The sequence below is a fragment of the Columba livia genome, chromosome 9 (genome assembly GCF_036013475.1).
Source record: "Columba livia isolate bColLiv1 breed racing homer chromosome 9, bColLiv1.pat.W.v2, whole genome shotgun sequence".
In the NCBI taxonomy this organism is placed as follows: domain Eukaryota; kingdom Metazoa; phylum Chordata; class Aves; order Columbiformes; family Columbidae; genus Columba; species Columba livia.
In genome coordinates, this window is record NC_088610.1 from 16,534,911 (window position 1) to 16,551,043 (window position 16,133).

A 16,133-nucleotide genomic window follows, 5' to 3' on the forward strand; every position below is an offset into this window, starting at 1 on the left:
ATTTTTTCTTATAAGTAAGGTTCCCTCACAGAAATAGCTAGGTTGGCCTGTTCAGATTTGTGCATACATGGCTGGAACTTCAGTGCTGGTTCTGGGTTTTCACTGTAATTGAAGAATCTTCTACTTGGTTTTGGCCCAACAAGAGATACCAACTTGTTTTAATGAGGAGGCAACAGAGGAAAAGGGTAGAAAGCTAGAGACAGACGATAGGGGACAAATAATATAGTGTGTGCCTTTACTGTAAATATCTACGTTTTTAGCATGAAGTAAATTGTATGTTACCCAAAATGCTGTTTTTAGCTCTATTGTGCTGTCATATTTAAGCTCATGTGTAATTTAACCTCAAAGATATGTTATTTTCTATTTACAACTATTTAACCAATGTAATAATAGCTTTGGTCGGAAACCAGACCATTAAGAGAGACTCAGCAAGGGCTCTAATCCTGTGAGTGGAAGTACAACGGTGTCCCATACCAGTGTTGTATCAGGGTCCTCAGGAATGGGAGCACTTTGACTTGGCTTGCTTCAGCCTGGGTAGGAAAAGCTACAGCCTTTTAAAAGAAAAGTAATTCCTCATTTATTCCTCGTTAATACACACACTGATATCTATTGCCAAATTTCTGCCCATATTTCTAGATACTGAAAGTGTGATCAGCTTTTCTTAAAGTGCTCAGCATGTGTTGCTGTCTATGCTCTTTTGAAAATCTCTGTCAATATCTCAGAGCAAAGGGAGAGAGCACTCTAAACCCATGGGCTTTCTTGAAATGCCTGGAAACATTTGGTTGCTGCTGTTTGTTGAAGAGAAATCTTCCCCTGTGGGCAGTTTATTCCAGTCTTGGCCATTGCTTTGTCAGTTCAGACCCTGCTTCTTTATTCTTCCTTTTCTGTCTGATACCAGAAAGTGCTGGAGAAAATATTATGTGCTGGTTGGACTCTTAGTTTGATATGAGCAAGAACTATTAAGCTCTTAAAAAAACCTGCTTATTCTGTTAAATAATTTTAATAACTATATGGAAAATTAAAAGTGTAGGATGATGATAAATGGCGAAGACTAAGTACTTGTTACAGAGCTATGAAACACCTTGTTTGTGGAATGTGTTTGAGTAATTGTTTATACAGAAAATAGTCATCAGACTTCTGAGATTTTTACGAGATATGTATTGCAGTCATAGCTAGCAATAAGTTAATTTTTCAGTGGTGAGACCTCATTGAGCTGCTTATGCTAAGAATGGCCTGTGCTGTGTAGGATGGATGTATTTTACTTAGAGCCAGTGTCATAGGCAGCCTCTAACGTTCTTTACTTTAGGAAGCTGTGTTCTGTTGTCACATTGAAGATGATTTCAGGAAGTTATTGTTGTTATACCCAGGCCTGGCACTCTGTCCCCAGGTGGGCCAAGCAGCAACTGGAGGAAAGGTGCCTGAACTTCAGTGCAAAGTCCCTGGCAGGGTTTCTGCTCCCTATGGCTTGGCCCTGTGGTCCCAGTCACTGCCAGGCTGCGGAGAGGGAGACAGAAAATAGGAACGAGTGCAGCTGCTGTTATATTTCTTTTACCTTAACTTCTCCTAAAGCTACATAGAGTAGATTAATGTGATGCTCTGCAGGTTCAGTGGTTGCTCTGAATCAATATTGATTCCACCGTTGTGTTTTGCTCTTGTATCTTTATATCCTTTCTTTTTACTGTTCATACAAATACAGAAGTCCTCTGCAAATATAAATTGGAGCAATTTTTAAAATTCAGATGGCAATTTTGGTTGGGTTAACTGAGAACAGCAAGACTGGGGCCGTTTTATAATGTTATTGATTATTATATTTTTAGCTGCAGATATTTATTGTTGTACAAAGACAATAAGTGTCAACAAAAACAGTGAAAGGTCTATTTATTTCCATCATCTCCAGTTTCTTTTTTTCTTTTGCTCCCTAAAATGTGCACCAGTTTGTTCTTCAAACAGATCGACAGCAGGGCTATTCACTATAGATGTTGTCTTTGCAAAGTCAACTTTGGGGCCACTGGAAACTATGAAAATGAATTATCTGCCCTTTGTAAAAGCCATAGCCTCTGTAATACCAGAGAGATGAATTGTGGATATGAAGGGAGCTCCTAGGAATTCACTGTACAACTGGTGTGAATAGTGACTGAGTCTGACCTGCAGCCATCTGAATTGTACTGGGTGCAAGCTGCTGTAAGAGACGATCTGAATTGCAGCAGTGGTAAGAAGACCTGTCCTCAGAAAAGAAGACCTTTGCCCCTCTCCCCTTCTTTCTTCCGGACAGACTTCCACTTTGGGGTGCCACCCTCCAGGTGCTCCAAACCAAGGCCTGGTCTTTCCTTTCATCTTGGCTCAAACCAGCACCATAGAAGCCTCCATGTCTTGTTTTTTGCTCCAGGTGGTTAAGGACTATGCTATCTGGCTGCTGTGTAGGCTCATCGCCGCAGAGCTGAAACACATTCCAAGAGAATGGGTTGGAGGCAATGTAGCTGTTTTTGGAGAGGCACATAGGTGATGTTGTGATTAGATTAGCTAGAAAAGGAGAGAAGCTCCCTCTGTGTCACTGTGAAAGACCTCTTGCTGCTCGGGGAAATTCCCAGGAGACAAACCTCTCCGGAGCCCCGTTAGCCTGCATGAAGGCCAAGTTCACTCCATGCTCACCTGGGCTAAGGATCGATTTCAGATCTTTCTGTATGGGTTGGAAAAATATCATGCAAATGGTAGTACCATTCAAATCCAAACTGTTTTGAAGGCACAGGCCAGCCCTAAATCCATTGTGAAATCAGGACCACTGTGAACCATGGCTTTGGAAATGAATTAAAAGCTGTGTCCTCCATCATTATGCTCTATGGGATGTATTTGCTCTTTTAAAATCTTTTGTTTAGTCTGCTAACATGCTGTTGCATTGTTGACTGGGAAATTTTGGGTTAAGGTGTGATATAGTGTCATAAACATTAGAGGCAGAAACGCTGTATTCTTTGTGTCTTTGCAGACCCTGTGTTGCCTTGGCCCTGATCCAGAATTTGGTAACACAAACATAAATGATAAATCACATGTATTTATCTAAGAACATTTAGCAATAAAAAGAGTTGTTTAAACATATTTTCTTTTTAATAATATATTTAATGCTCTCTATTGCATTGTAATATGCAAGGTCTGTTTTTCATTGCTGCAGTGTAAAATCTCCATCCCAGTGTAGGCACTGTGTTTCTTCTTTGAATTAGACTTTTCCTCAAGACACTAAAACTTGTCAGAGCTGGAAAAGTCTCTAAGGGTTTTGCTAAGTCATGGAACTCATTTCACATAGTGATGCATGAAGGAGATGTAAAACTAATGGTTGAATACCTTAATAAGAGACTTTGCAGATGCAGGTAATGTTACATTTATATGGTGGCTGATATTTCTGTGTTCCCTTGTTCTCTTCAGGGAATATGTTTCATTTACAGTGTGTGGAGGATAGCAGAAGGAGTAACTGCTGCTGTTTCTTGGAGTCTCTCATGTATGTGGTTTGTTTCTTTTTTTTTTTTTTTTTTCTTTTAAAGTTACTGGTCTTACATCACTCAGGGGGAGGAAGAACTGAAATGGTTTAGTTGTCATTATTTCTGTTCTGTTCTTCCTGCAATGCAGGCCTGAGTCTTCTCTGGAAATACAAAGCCAATTTGTAGTCATCTTCGGTGGTCCCTGAAGCTGGCTCCCTTCCCTTTTGCTCTTAATTTCAGGTGTTGTCAAGTTGTGCCAGGAAGCAAGTGCAGTTGGGATGTTTGGTCTCCAGAACTGAACGTCTTAGTAACACAGGCTTTGTTCAGTTTTATTACTTGGCACCTTCTTTTAAAAGGAAGAAGTAAAGGGGAAATACAAGGATCTCATGGGGAATGCTGAAAGAAGGGAACCTTGAGGACAGATCTCTTAGCCAAAAAAGATTCTGACAAACGTACGCTCTGCGTGGCTTTCTGGGAGTACTTCCAGTGTCCAAAGCCTTGGAGAGTGTGTAAAATGCACATGCCTTGGTGGAAACGGTGGCCCAAGTTATATAGCCATTCCTGTACTCGCCCTTTGCATGCTCCATTAAAATTGGAGAAGTTTTTGTAGGACTGGTGCCAAAGTGAGCTTTCTGTGGGTTGGAAAGGAAGGGGAACAAAGCAAAAGCAAACAGCCTATTCCCACACCCCCCAGCCAGTGGGCTCCTTCCCTCTGCTCTGAGACACCAGCTGTGAGGAGCCCAGCACTGAAAAGTTTTTTGAAATATGATGAGTTGCTTAATCAGATTTCCATGTTCAGTTTCAACCTCATGTAAATCAAGAATGTGTAGGGAGAAAAGCTTGTGTGTAATTTGAAAATAAATCTGAAGGTAGATGTCTGGTTTAGGGGAGATCATGATTATACAAACTTATTTCTCCTGGCAGAAGCTGCTTTCTCAAAGTAAAAGGTTTTGAGGTGGCAGAAGAGAGGTCTTGGAAGGACTTTGTGTGAAGGAAAATCCAAGTAATTGCAACTAGTGACTGCAGTGTGGGTTGGTTTTATTCTCACTTCACTGGCTGGCCCCCCATCTCTCCTCACCCTGAGAAGGACAATGGGAAATGAACTGGCTTACCCAAGAATTAATTTCAACCCAGTGGTAACTGGGCACAGAGGAATGAAGTTACATGAGGCAATGAAAGGAGACAAAGGAATAAAGTGATCTAAATAACAACATAAAGAAAATAAGTGTAAATAAAAGTAATCAACTTATACAGTAGGGCGTACAGCAGCCCTGCTGAGGTTGTATATGATCGATGTATTTGTTCATTCAGTCACGTCTTGCACTGCAACATTTTTAAATTGATTTCTTGAGTTTTAAAATAGTGCAGCGTAAATCTTCCACTCACACCAGGACCCATGTGTCTGTGACTGCAAGCTAGCTGCAGTTTGCCAGTTCCACTTGATTTCTTTTCAGACTCATCCCCACAAGCCAAACCACAAACAGAGCTTCTTGTCCAGTGGAAAATGGCATGCAAGAGGCGATCCTTTTTTTGTTAACGGGAGATTGCAGAGGTTGCTGGCTCTCACTCAGGTTGTGTTTGGGCTTGGTTAATCATTTTGCCAATTAGCCAGAGACTCCTGATTGCTGGATGTTAGATGCTCTTTGGTTTAACTGAGGACAGTAGTGTAAGACCCAGGATAGTTTATGAAGAGGCTTCTTGAGCCAGCAGCCTAATGTAACGAAAGGTGAAAAGCTCAGGCTGTAGCCTTTCTTAGGGCTGTGTTTTCAAAGGAGAACTCTGCTTGCTGCCTTATTCATCCCGCACTGGCCATTTGGCCTGGAGAGCCAGCGGGCTTTTTCTTGTTTGCTTTTGTTCTTCTCAGAGCTTACATATTAAGCCATCAAGGGTAATTTTTTTCCTTTCCAGTACATTTATTTACTAAATCTTAAACTTGCCGAATGTCACTGGTTTTTCTCTTCTCGCTCCCACACAGTGTGGTTTGGTGTTGGTTATGGGCCTGGCCATGCAGGGTAAGGAGAGTTCTGCCCGCATGGGGACTCTGCAGAGGCTTTTGTCTTTTGCTGCCATGCCCATGTGCCATCAGCAGAGGCCTGCCAGGGTTCTGCTCTGGGATGACTGGGGTTCTGTTTGGTGTGAAAAGGGGCTCTGAGACGTCAGTGTGCTCTTGGGTGTCTCACTCAGAGCTGGGACAGGATCTCAGAGATGTGTCCTGTGCTTGTTGTCCGTCATCCACGACTGCTGGAGTACTTGTCCTGCTGGGTATCTGAGGAGTGAGAAGTCCTTAGTGGGTGAGCTCTGCCCTCTGTCAGAAAAGTCCTGTGCCTGAGATGCTGCCCTGGTAAATATGGGACTGGGCCTTGGGACACCCACCTTGCACAACAGTAACTCATCTACTTTGTCTGCTGCTCTGTTAAAGAAGAGCTTTCCTAGGCATTTTCACAGTGCCCCAGCTCTTCCTTCTTCACCTGCTACAGCTTCTTGGAAGCACAGAGGCTATAACACATGGAAGAATAATGATGGGTTAAAAATCACCAGAGCTTTTGTGTCCTTTAAAGGGATTTAGTTGGAGGATTAAGTTATGTCCAAAGTGACTGCCCCGTGCTATCACTTTACGCCCTACTTGTGCGATGAACCCTTCCTGGGACTGAGCTAAGGCAGGATCTGCTGCACGGTCACAGCTGGGAAACGTGGGCAAATAAAGGCACCTGTGGAGGGCTGCTGTGAGCATAGACATGGGGACAGACGGACAGAGAGAGGGAAGCAAGGAGCAGCTGCTACCCAGGATTGTTTTTCTGAAGGAGTTCTGAAGATGTAAAGAAGAGTTGAATGCATTTCTTGCTGGGCTTGTTTGTTATTTTTGTTTTTGAGGGAGAATTTTGCATTGTTTTAAAACTTATGTTCAGCTTCATTCCTACTAAAGGAGTCAGATGCTGGCTGTTGACTTAACTGCTGAAGGCGTGCTGACACTTTCAGCTTTTTCTGGAGCTACTCTTTAATTCCTTGGAATAAATCAGACCTTAAATACTGACTTTTTTTTCTCTTCCCTCCTAAACTGGACAGTAGCCGTCAGAGTCGATGGTTATTTTCCATTAAATGGTTGCCCAGCTCAGTCTATACTCCCTCTGAATTTTTTTCTCCGAAATAAAACAGTTCTTCACATCTTTCTTTAAGCCATGTTAGTGCATTTACTGAGTATTTCTGAGTGCTGAGGAGCCCTGTGTTTTCCACAAAGACCCTCGTGTTTGTGCTGTGAAGGCTTTGGCTGGATGGTGAGCAGCGTAGGTGAGAGAGCAGCGATAGGCACAGGGAAACTGTGCAGCCTTTTTCCTTAACTGAGTTTGTTGGGTCTTACTTAAGCAATCATTTACGGTATTTGCTCAGTGATCCAATGGAATGTCTGGGATATTTTTGTTTTTCCTGCAGAGCCAAAAAGCATATTTTGGCTCTACATCCCAAAGCCGCCAGCCCGAGGCAGAGTCACTGCGCCTGAGGACGAGGGGAGCTCAGCTGGTGTGGCGGGACAGCCACCCTGACTGGCACCGAGTGTTGCCTAATTAAAGATGTGGCAAATGACTCTACAGCTAAATTTGCTTTTACTGAAATGAAAGATGCTCCATGACTGACTGAGCTACGGGGCAGCTTGCTGCAGGTCTGTACTGCTCGTATCCCAGCTCTGCTGTGGGTAAAAAGATCTAGTTTCTGTGCTCGAAACTGTGTGACCCTCTGGTGAGCCCTGACCCTCCCTGGCCTGAGTGCAGGTTTTCTGAGTAGCAGCTTCTTGCAGAGTTCTCCAGACCTGGTAATGATGGATGTGGAGACTGAGCTTTGCTCTGGTCTTGACAACATGTACGTGGAGCCTGGGTGAAGCCTGGGCTTTCTCATCCCATGGGCGCTTTTGTATTGCTAACCCAGACAATTTCTGCATGTTTATCTGTGTTCCAGTGGCAATTCATAACAAGACATGCATGCGCCCTCTCAAACCTGATTTTGGCTGCTTCTTTCTTCAAGTTTCCTCTGAATTTCTCTTTAATATTTTTTGTGAGTTTACCTGATCTTTAGGCTGCTGCTTGTTGCTTGGCTGGGACAAGCTGATGGTTTACTTGCTGACTGAAGGGTCTATTCCTGTGCGTCCTGACACAGACCCTTCCAAGAGTTTTTTTTCCTTCACCACGCGCCATGAAGTTGCCACAGGAAAAAGTCTTTTAATTTCAGAAAGAAACATGTCATTAGCTCTACTTGCCTTACCTTTAACTGTGGAATATCTTGCTGTCCTGGATCAAACATAATCAGTTGCAACTAGACCAGCTTGGAGGCTAAAAGCATGTTTATTTTAAAACACAGATCAACAAAAAAGTCAGTCACCTATTACTAAGATTTGCATAAGATTCAAAATCCTTTGGGGCATCTTCCAATGTCTGTGAATATGCAAAGTAAATACCTGCAGGCTCAAGTTCTGTGCTCTATTTGTTTTATTTTTTTCTTTTTCTTTGCTAATTTTGTTGACAAAGAGCATCATTATCTGCTGTGGAAGAAATACTTACATTACAGAAGTGACTAAGTAGTTAATTTTCCATATGGTCCTTTGTTCATGGTCTTGAACAGTGAGAGAGCCCAGAGTCCTGTGTGCGTACGTGTTCCTATGCCAGCTTCCTGTGCCAAGAGAGCATCTGCCCTCATGTAATGTAGCAATTGTGGATCTTTACAACTTGGATCTGCTTTCTTGGAGCAATCATAATCTATGGGCCAGTGCCAGGGAACAGAGGGAGAAAAAGAAATTGGGCCACCTAATTTTAGATGCCCAAATGGGGCTTGTGAGTTAGGAGCCGTATGGACTTCTGGTCTATAGGGGAGTCAGATCTGAAGTAGATCGACACATGCAGGAGCTAAGCTGTTCTTTATCTCATATGAGCTGTGAATAAACAATGTGAGGTCAGTGATAAAGAATTGAGTGTGAAAAGTAAAACCCTCTTATTACTTCTGACAAATCATGTTGTGCTAGAAGCCAAAATGTCTGTGGCAGCTGCTGTATTGGTCATTTCAAAGCTGTTAGGCTCTTGAGCCTAGTTCTTAAAAGATACTTCTACTCCATGTTTCTGGACTAAAGGGGTTGAAAACAACAATGTCAAAATACTCAAATGTTTTTCTGTGTCCAGGACAATGAATGAAAGATGACATCGATTAATCTTCATGTCCTTTGACATGAGACATCTCTACATGTCAGATGGCTGTAGCTGTGTTATGAAAGGGCAAAGGCACAGCATTTCTCTGTTGAGGACAGTTTTGTCAGATACTGACACTGCTGTTGTCAAGTCTCTAGGGTGAAATAAGGAGCTCTTCATTGCATCTTGGCTTTTGCTAAAGGTTTAAATGTTTGCAAGCACAGAAGTGCTGAAACCACAAGTGTATTTTATGTCATGTTGGGTGACAGCAGCTTGCTAGGAAGCGAAGGATCAGATGGAAAATGCCAGTTTGCCATAGAAAGGTTGCAAAGATGTGGATAATTTTCGACATGCACGAGAAGTTGTTGTGAGTTGTACCTTGCAGAAATCCATAGGAAAGATGGAACACTCAAAACAAAGGACTGAAAGTGCCATGAAGAAATATATTCCTACCTCTAGAAGAAGATTGATATGATATGATTGATATGAAATGCCTATATGGCTTAAGGTTAACATAGTGGCATTGAGCTGGCTTTTCCGTTCCTTTTCTCACTTAAAATACCTTGTCCAAAACAAGTAAAGGCTGTAACTTTTTGATCATAATCTACATGTTGCAACCTGTGACTCATCTGCTTTGCACTGAGGCTAGAGAAGAGGGAACGTGGCTGCTGATGTTGGTGTGTATAGAAAGACACTTGCTATGGGACATGCCATGCTGTCGCAAGTCATCTTCCTGGGCTGATGTGTACTGCCCAGTGACCTCTGTCCAGTGTTTTGAAGGAAGGAAAAGCATTATTCAGTCCTGGTGAGGGCTGCCTTGTGGTCAGGGCTGTATTATCACAGATGTAGCTTTCAGCCTGAGTTATCACCAGTCCTTGTCAATAATTCTCTAGTTAACGAGGCTCTACAGTTGATTCTGTTAAGGCATTTCTTCAGTGTGTGTTTGCACATGCACTAGTAATAAAAAAATAATAATAATAATGTCTTTCTGTGGCCTTCACATCTGCTTCTTACAAGTATTAAAGAGGAAATTATTTTTGTTTTTATACTTCCTGCTGGCTTCGCACTGATGACACAACGGATTTTAATGGAAAAGACCACCAGTGGGAGTTTTTGCCTCAAAATAATTTTCTTCTCCATCTGATAATGAAAAGAGTAACCCGTTCTTTCATCTTTGGTTGGCAAACTTGGGAATCGGAAAGGAAGGTGATTGTACTGTGACAGCTCTAGTCTAATGATGTATGTGGGCAGTGGTTTCTGGGCATTTAAATAAACGTGGGTGTACTGTGAGACATGATGAGGTAGGAGCCAAGATGCAGGGAGCATTGCTCATGGAATAACATTGTAATGTGGAGCTCAGTGAGAAGTGCCCTATAAATCCTTCTTTTGCCAGTTTTAGTTCATACGAGAACTGTCCCTGCAATTATGCAAATGTTAATATCGAAGTTACTAAATTGGCCAGTTATTGGGTTAATATGTAATGGATAACATGTAGATGATATTTAATAATGAAGAAAACTTTGTTCTGAACAAGATAGTGCCTTTTTTGTGTCTAGTGTTCGAGGTGTCTCACCAGCCCGTGGATCCCTGTTCTATATTTAGCAGGAGACCATGAAGTGATCTGTCTTCACTAAGAGCTTTGGTAATGCTACTCTTGTGAAATGCTTGTATCTCAACTAGGAAAAAAAAGATCATTTGTTTAAAAAGAAACAAAAAAATAGCAATGTTAGTAGGTGTTGATGTTTCTGTGTAAGACACAGCACGGAAAAGACTCTAAACCAAAGGTTTTGTTTATTCTCTCTCCTGTGAACTCCTTGTTGTAATGTCTAAGCACTTATAAATATTTATGAATGTGTCCTCAAAGGAAAATGAAATTTATATAATGGAGATATGAAGTGGTGTTAAAGTAAGTAACTTTCCAAAGGTTCCTACGCAGTGATGATGTGACAGAACTGGGACAGTAAATCAGACCATTATGTCCCATTTTGGTAAACAAGCCATCATCCCATCCTTCTTATTAGTTACTTTTGCCTTGGCTGCTTTCAGAGTAAATTTCTGCTTTTCTACGTGAAATAAAAATAGTTTATTTGTGAGGAGTTAGGTTATTTTTTGTAACTTCACACTTAGGCAGGCTGTGCATGGATTGATGGCCAACAGGGGGTTGCATTTAGTGGCAGTGAAGGAACTGAGAGAACGTTAAACTCAGTTTACACTCCTGTGTGACAGCTCGATCCAGTCTTGCTCCTCCATTGCCAGAGGTGTCCTGAGCATCCCCTGGGTGTTGTTTCTGCCGCAAAGCTGATGCTCTGTGTGCTGGGAGTGAATCTGCAGCGCTGAGCTCAGCAGCACTACCTGCCTGGGAAGACCTTCAGTGATGCTTCCTAAGTGGGATGTAGCTGCCTTTGCTTTCCTCCCCTCACCCATTCCTCATGCCATTGCAACAGTCAACAGCTTCCTCATACAGACAAGCCTGTAATGAAACAATTCCCTGTGTTTAGTGTTATGTAGTAATGAGAGGGGCTCATTTCTGTGTACTCTGAATGATGCCGGTCTTCTGCGAACAGCGGCTGGGGGTCCAAAGTGTTGCGGTGGTGGCAGCATCTCTCCTGTGGCCCGGGATTCCAAACTGTATTTGGGCAATGACAAAGTGCATGAGCAAGAGCCTAATTCTCTGTTCCTTAGGGTTTAAAGGCTTTGTGCAAATCTCTTTGAAGTCAGTGAAGGACTTTCTGTTACTGCAATGGGCTTTGAATCTAACCCCAAATGCTCAGTTAATTTATAGCGTGTGTTAGCTTATGAATATGAACTGATGCCGAGTGAACCTTCAGAGAATATACTGAATCTGCAAATTTGCACACTGATCTTGATCTTTCAAAGCAATATGGCTGTGGATATATGTTGAAATACCCCCCAGTATGTTGCAGACACATTCCTCTTTGGTCTTATATGTGCTGTTTGTATGTGTTTAGCTGGAACTATGAGCTCTGAGATTTGCTTTTAAGTAATTCTACAGTACTTTGGGGAAGTCAGTTCTCATAACTAATAAAATAAAGCAAAACATGGGTAGGTCTTGCCTTGTTAACAGTTTTAGCTGTTGTGTTTCCCACTGTTTCAAAAAATATAAAACTTTATAAGATTTAACATATTCCCAGTGCAAAGCATGAATATTTATAGGTAAAGAATAAGACTTCCTATTTTGAAATGCCAGTGTTATGAAATTGCTTTTTTGGCAGACATGATTAAGCCACACAGACTTCCAATAATGTTTTGTAAGCTTTTTCCTTAATTATGGCTTAATTTAGGTCTCTGAGTTTTGCAAAACCTATGAAGCTTGCAGCAAAATATTTTTTGTGGAAAATTTTGTTTGCGTGGAATACAAATCCTGTATTCCTTGTGGGTGTGATTTTTTTAAAATGTCTTTAAATGTGGAAATCCCATATTTTTTCTTCGCATTTCTTAAAGCATATACAAAATTAAAAAAAAAAAAAAACAACAAACAAAACTGGTACTGTGTGTTTAATACAGAATTTTGAAGAAATTCATTTGGAAAGTGCATGTGATTACATTTTTTTTTTTCTCCAAGCGCCTAGAGTAAAATACACATGAGGTTATAAGACGTCAAGCAAGAGACATGAGATTCTGTCTCAAGCAGTTACTGATGCAAGAGACAAATTAGACTTGCTTTCATATAGTTGTTCTTAAATGCACCATTCTGGCAACAGCAATAAATAGAATAATCTCCATAATTGTATTTATGTAGCGTTGATCTGTCTTTTCTAGAGAAAGTCTCTTCTCCCAGATAAAACAATCTTCCATTCAGCTGTAAGTAGAAGTACCTACCTTCTTTAGTACCTACTCAGATTTAGGGGAATGTTTCTGCACAGACTTAATACAGAATTTTGATATGGACCTCTCAGTAAATTCGATTTTTTTGGTGAACAAAATATGGTAAGGCTAGTACACCAAAGGAAAGCAGACACCTTGCTTTCCTGTGCAGTTTGAATAATAGGATATTTATTCAAAAGAGGCAGACAGAAAAGCACAGAGATTATGTGATTAAACTAAGGGAGATTTATTACTAGATTTTCTTTAACAGCATATTTTCTTAAGTTGATGTAATAAGTGTCCCAGCCCTGCTCAAAGATAGAGTTTTGAACAGCTTCGAGCTATTCCTGGCTTAATACAAACAGCAGAAGTGGTGGAAAACCAGGATCATTTTGGAAAAAAGCATTCAGACAGTTTAAAATCCTCTGCCATGACCATGCTTTTCTGACCTCCCACAGCCTTGCATTATCAAACTGAGAATGTCTCAGTCTCCCTAGTATTAATGTTTGAAATAAGGTGCAAAGAAACAATCTGAATAAAGAAGAAAATTTTAAAAAATGGTTAAGATCAGAGCTACCTGAGGCATCCTTTACTGGCACTTAGACTTGCTAACGTGAGCTTAGGGATGCAGTCATGGGCTTTAAAGCTGGGCTTTCCAGGGGAGCTGAAAATGGTGAAATCCCTTGAAATTAGGAAAATGAACACTTTTAATATCTGAGTTTGAATGGTGATGTCAGCATGTCAAAACGCAAATATCTAGAAAGCAATTTGAAAACTGTTTTGCTGAAGATAATGGGGAAATTAGACAGTGAAAGGGGGTTTCTTTTATTTTCCAGGCAAAAGCGAGGTCCATGGGATGGCAGGAAACAATGCTGGACTCTACTGCTGCGTCTCACCTATCTTTGCTCTTCTTTGCAGGTTACATATTTGGGTAAGGTTTCCACAACAGGGATGCAATTTTTGTCGGGCTGCACAGAGAAACCAGTCATTGAATTATGGAAGAAGCACACGCTCGCCAGGGAGGATATTTACCCAGCTAACGCCCTTCTGGAAATTCGCCCTTTCCAAGTCTGGTTGCATCATCTGGACCTCAAAGGCGAGGCAACAGTCCACATGGATACCTTTCAGGTAGCACGTATAGCCTACTGCACTGCTGACCACAATGTCAGTCCAAACATCTTTGCTTGGGTCTATAGGGAGATCAACGATGACTTGTCCTACCAGATGGACTGCCATGCTGTGGAGTGTGAGAGCAAGCTGGAGGCCAAAAAGCTGGCCCATGCCATGATGGAGGCCTTTAAGAAGACTTTTCACAGCATGAAAAGCGATGGCCGGATCCACAGGAACAGCTCGTCAGAGGAAATGTCTCATGAATTTGAATCTGACGATGGCTGACTGAACTCATTCACAGTTCAGCAAAGGCAGAAATGGCCTAGGGAATGAGAGCTGATGAACGAATAAGCAACGATTAAAATTGGGGAATGAAAGGACTGCCAAACACTTGTCTGACCAGCTTTTAAAATCAAAAGAACAATTCAGTACTTACTGATATGCATCATCAAAGTCATTACATTACATTGAAATCTGCTGCTGTTGCAAAAAGCTCCCTCCCCTTTCTCCCTTACCTGCCCATCACTGCTCCTTTCTTGTCTCTGTATTTCAGGTGCACACCATGAAGTAGAATCATTTCTGTTTGTCCTGTAAGACTGGTCAGTCAAATTTATTGGTGTCTTCTCTGGCATTCCTAGCTGGGGGCTGATATACAAGAGCAAGCAGACCTGTAAAGCCCTAATGGTTCCCGAAGAATCTTCCTCTGTGATGCATCACAAAAATCCTTTGACTATACATAGGCTAAGACAGCCATACGTAGCCTTTTAGACTAATGGCCTGGCATTCTGCAATTAATTCATATTTCACAGATAAAAAATGAAAGAAGATGCTTGTATGTACACATTATATCATATGCTATCCTTTATTTTATTCATTTTACCTATTTTCTTAATATACCTGCTGCCACGTATTTCACCCAACACCAGTAGTTGCAGTTTCAGACTATATACTGCAGGATACCAAAAAAGGGTGGGCAAAAATACTCCCTAATGGCCAGGGGTACAGCGAGTCAGCAGCCCTGTCTGTGCATTTTGCAACCCTGATGTTCTCCGCTGGGGGGGCGCCTGCTGGTAAGAGTTGAGGGACACTTGGGTCTGTCAGTGTTTGAACTGTGACTTCTCATCAACCTCAGGTCTGAAGTGATATGAACATGGGAGCCTCAACTCCATGTTACTGGTCTCCACATTGCTGGTTGGGTGGCCCTGGCGAGGTGGAGCTGGTAGTGCCTCGTTGCACAGCCAGGACTGCCTGGCTGTAAAAATCAAAGGAAACAATCCCTTAGGAGTCAGGTTTGAACGTCTGTTCTGGTTGAGAACCTCACATTAAGATTCCCGTATCTTTTCTTGTTCACAGATATAGAGAGTCATGCCTTTCTTAAATGCAGATGTTTAATAAAACTCAAATAAAAGGAAAAATTTGTTTCACCTGGTATTTTTTAAGGCCGAGAGCAGATTAATAGTTTGCAAGTAATGCTGCTCCTTTATACAGTTTTGTTTGTAATAATGGTAATGTTAGGGGCACTAGGGCACCTTACAGAAGCCTTAAAAGAAAACTAATCGAAGCAGATAGCTGTGTCTGTGTTTTGTGGGTCTATATGTTCGTATGTGAGAGTGTACGCATGAGTCCAGTGTAAAGCATGTAAAATGAGCATGGAGACATATTGAGAAGGGCCCACACCTCTTGAAAGTATGCTTGTTGCTTTACAATGTATGAAAACTATCCTCCAGCATAAATGAATTCATACTTTAATAAAAAAAATGTTTTGAGTTAAAGCTTGGGAGTTTTAACCTGTCTTTCCAATGCAAACCGTGTGGTTTTGTTTATGTGTACGGGTACTGTGTTCACTTCGTTTAGTAGAGTGAAAAGGTTAATTTATTCCCCTTTAGTATTGCATCAGTTTACGTGCAAATTACCTTTAATATTTTGAAATTATTTTATTTTAAATATTTAGGTAAATTATTGCTGTGAGATTCTATTTTTAACTTTGCTATGTGTGGACATGACGTATAATTTCTGCCTTACAAGAGGTGGCAGAGATACCCCCCCCGCACACATCTGGCCAGTTGAAATGACCTCTGCTGAGTGGGAGCAGGATCCTGCCCTGCTTACAGAAATTGCAGAGTGGCTTGGGTGCAGTATTACGTGTTGGGATGGGGGATAAAACGCCAGACCGGCAGCTTCCAGAACTGTTTCTGTATGTTTGCATGATCCAGTGTTTCCAAATACAGTTCTAGAAATGGCTTAATTTTTATTCCCAGAATACTCATTTGGAAGGTTGTATGGGCTATATGCTGGTAAAAAAAACCAACAAAACAACCAAGAAATCTGAGTCCTCCCGTGTATGTGTTTGTCTTTTTGACCAAAGGCAAAATTAGGCAAAACTTCCTTCAACTTCTGACACATAATTTTCTTTTGCTCAGAGCTGTAATCATGTGTTAGTTTCTTTACTCGTTTGGATGCTCTGCCACCAAGGCTGCTGTGACTCAGCGTGTGAAATCCCCGGTTCCATCCTCTCAGCCAGATGGCCCTGCTCACAACAGAGAGGTTTGAGTGCGAATCCCAGCTCCTC

The 16,133-nt window shown here is 41.6% G+C and overlaps 1 protein-coding gene across 3 annotated transcripts in view; it reads left to right on the forward strand.

The window, feature by feature from the left end:
• PID1 (phosphotyrosine interaction domain containing 1) overlaps nt 1-15,336 on the forward strand; it is an 87,202-nt gene extending 71,866 nt beyond the window's left edge. For all 3 annotated transcript variants that reach the window (XM_065073981.1, XM_065073983.1, XM_005505882.4), the window contains exon 3: nt 13,373-15,336. In XM_065073981.1, coding sequence (XP_064930053.1) covers nt 13,373-13,849 — 477 coding nt within the window. In that variant the 3' untranslated portion in view covers nt 13,850-15,336. The remainder of the gene's footprint in view (nt 1-13,372) is intronic.
• The last annotated feature ends 797 nt before the right edge of the window (nt 15,337-16,133 follow it).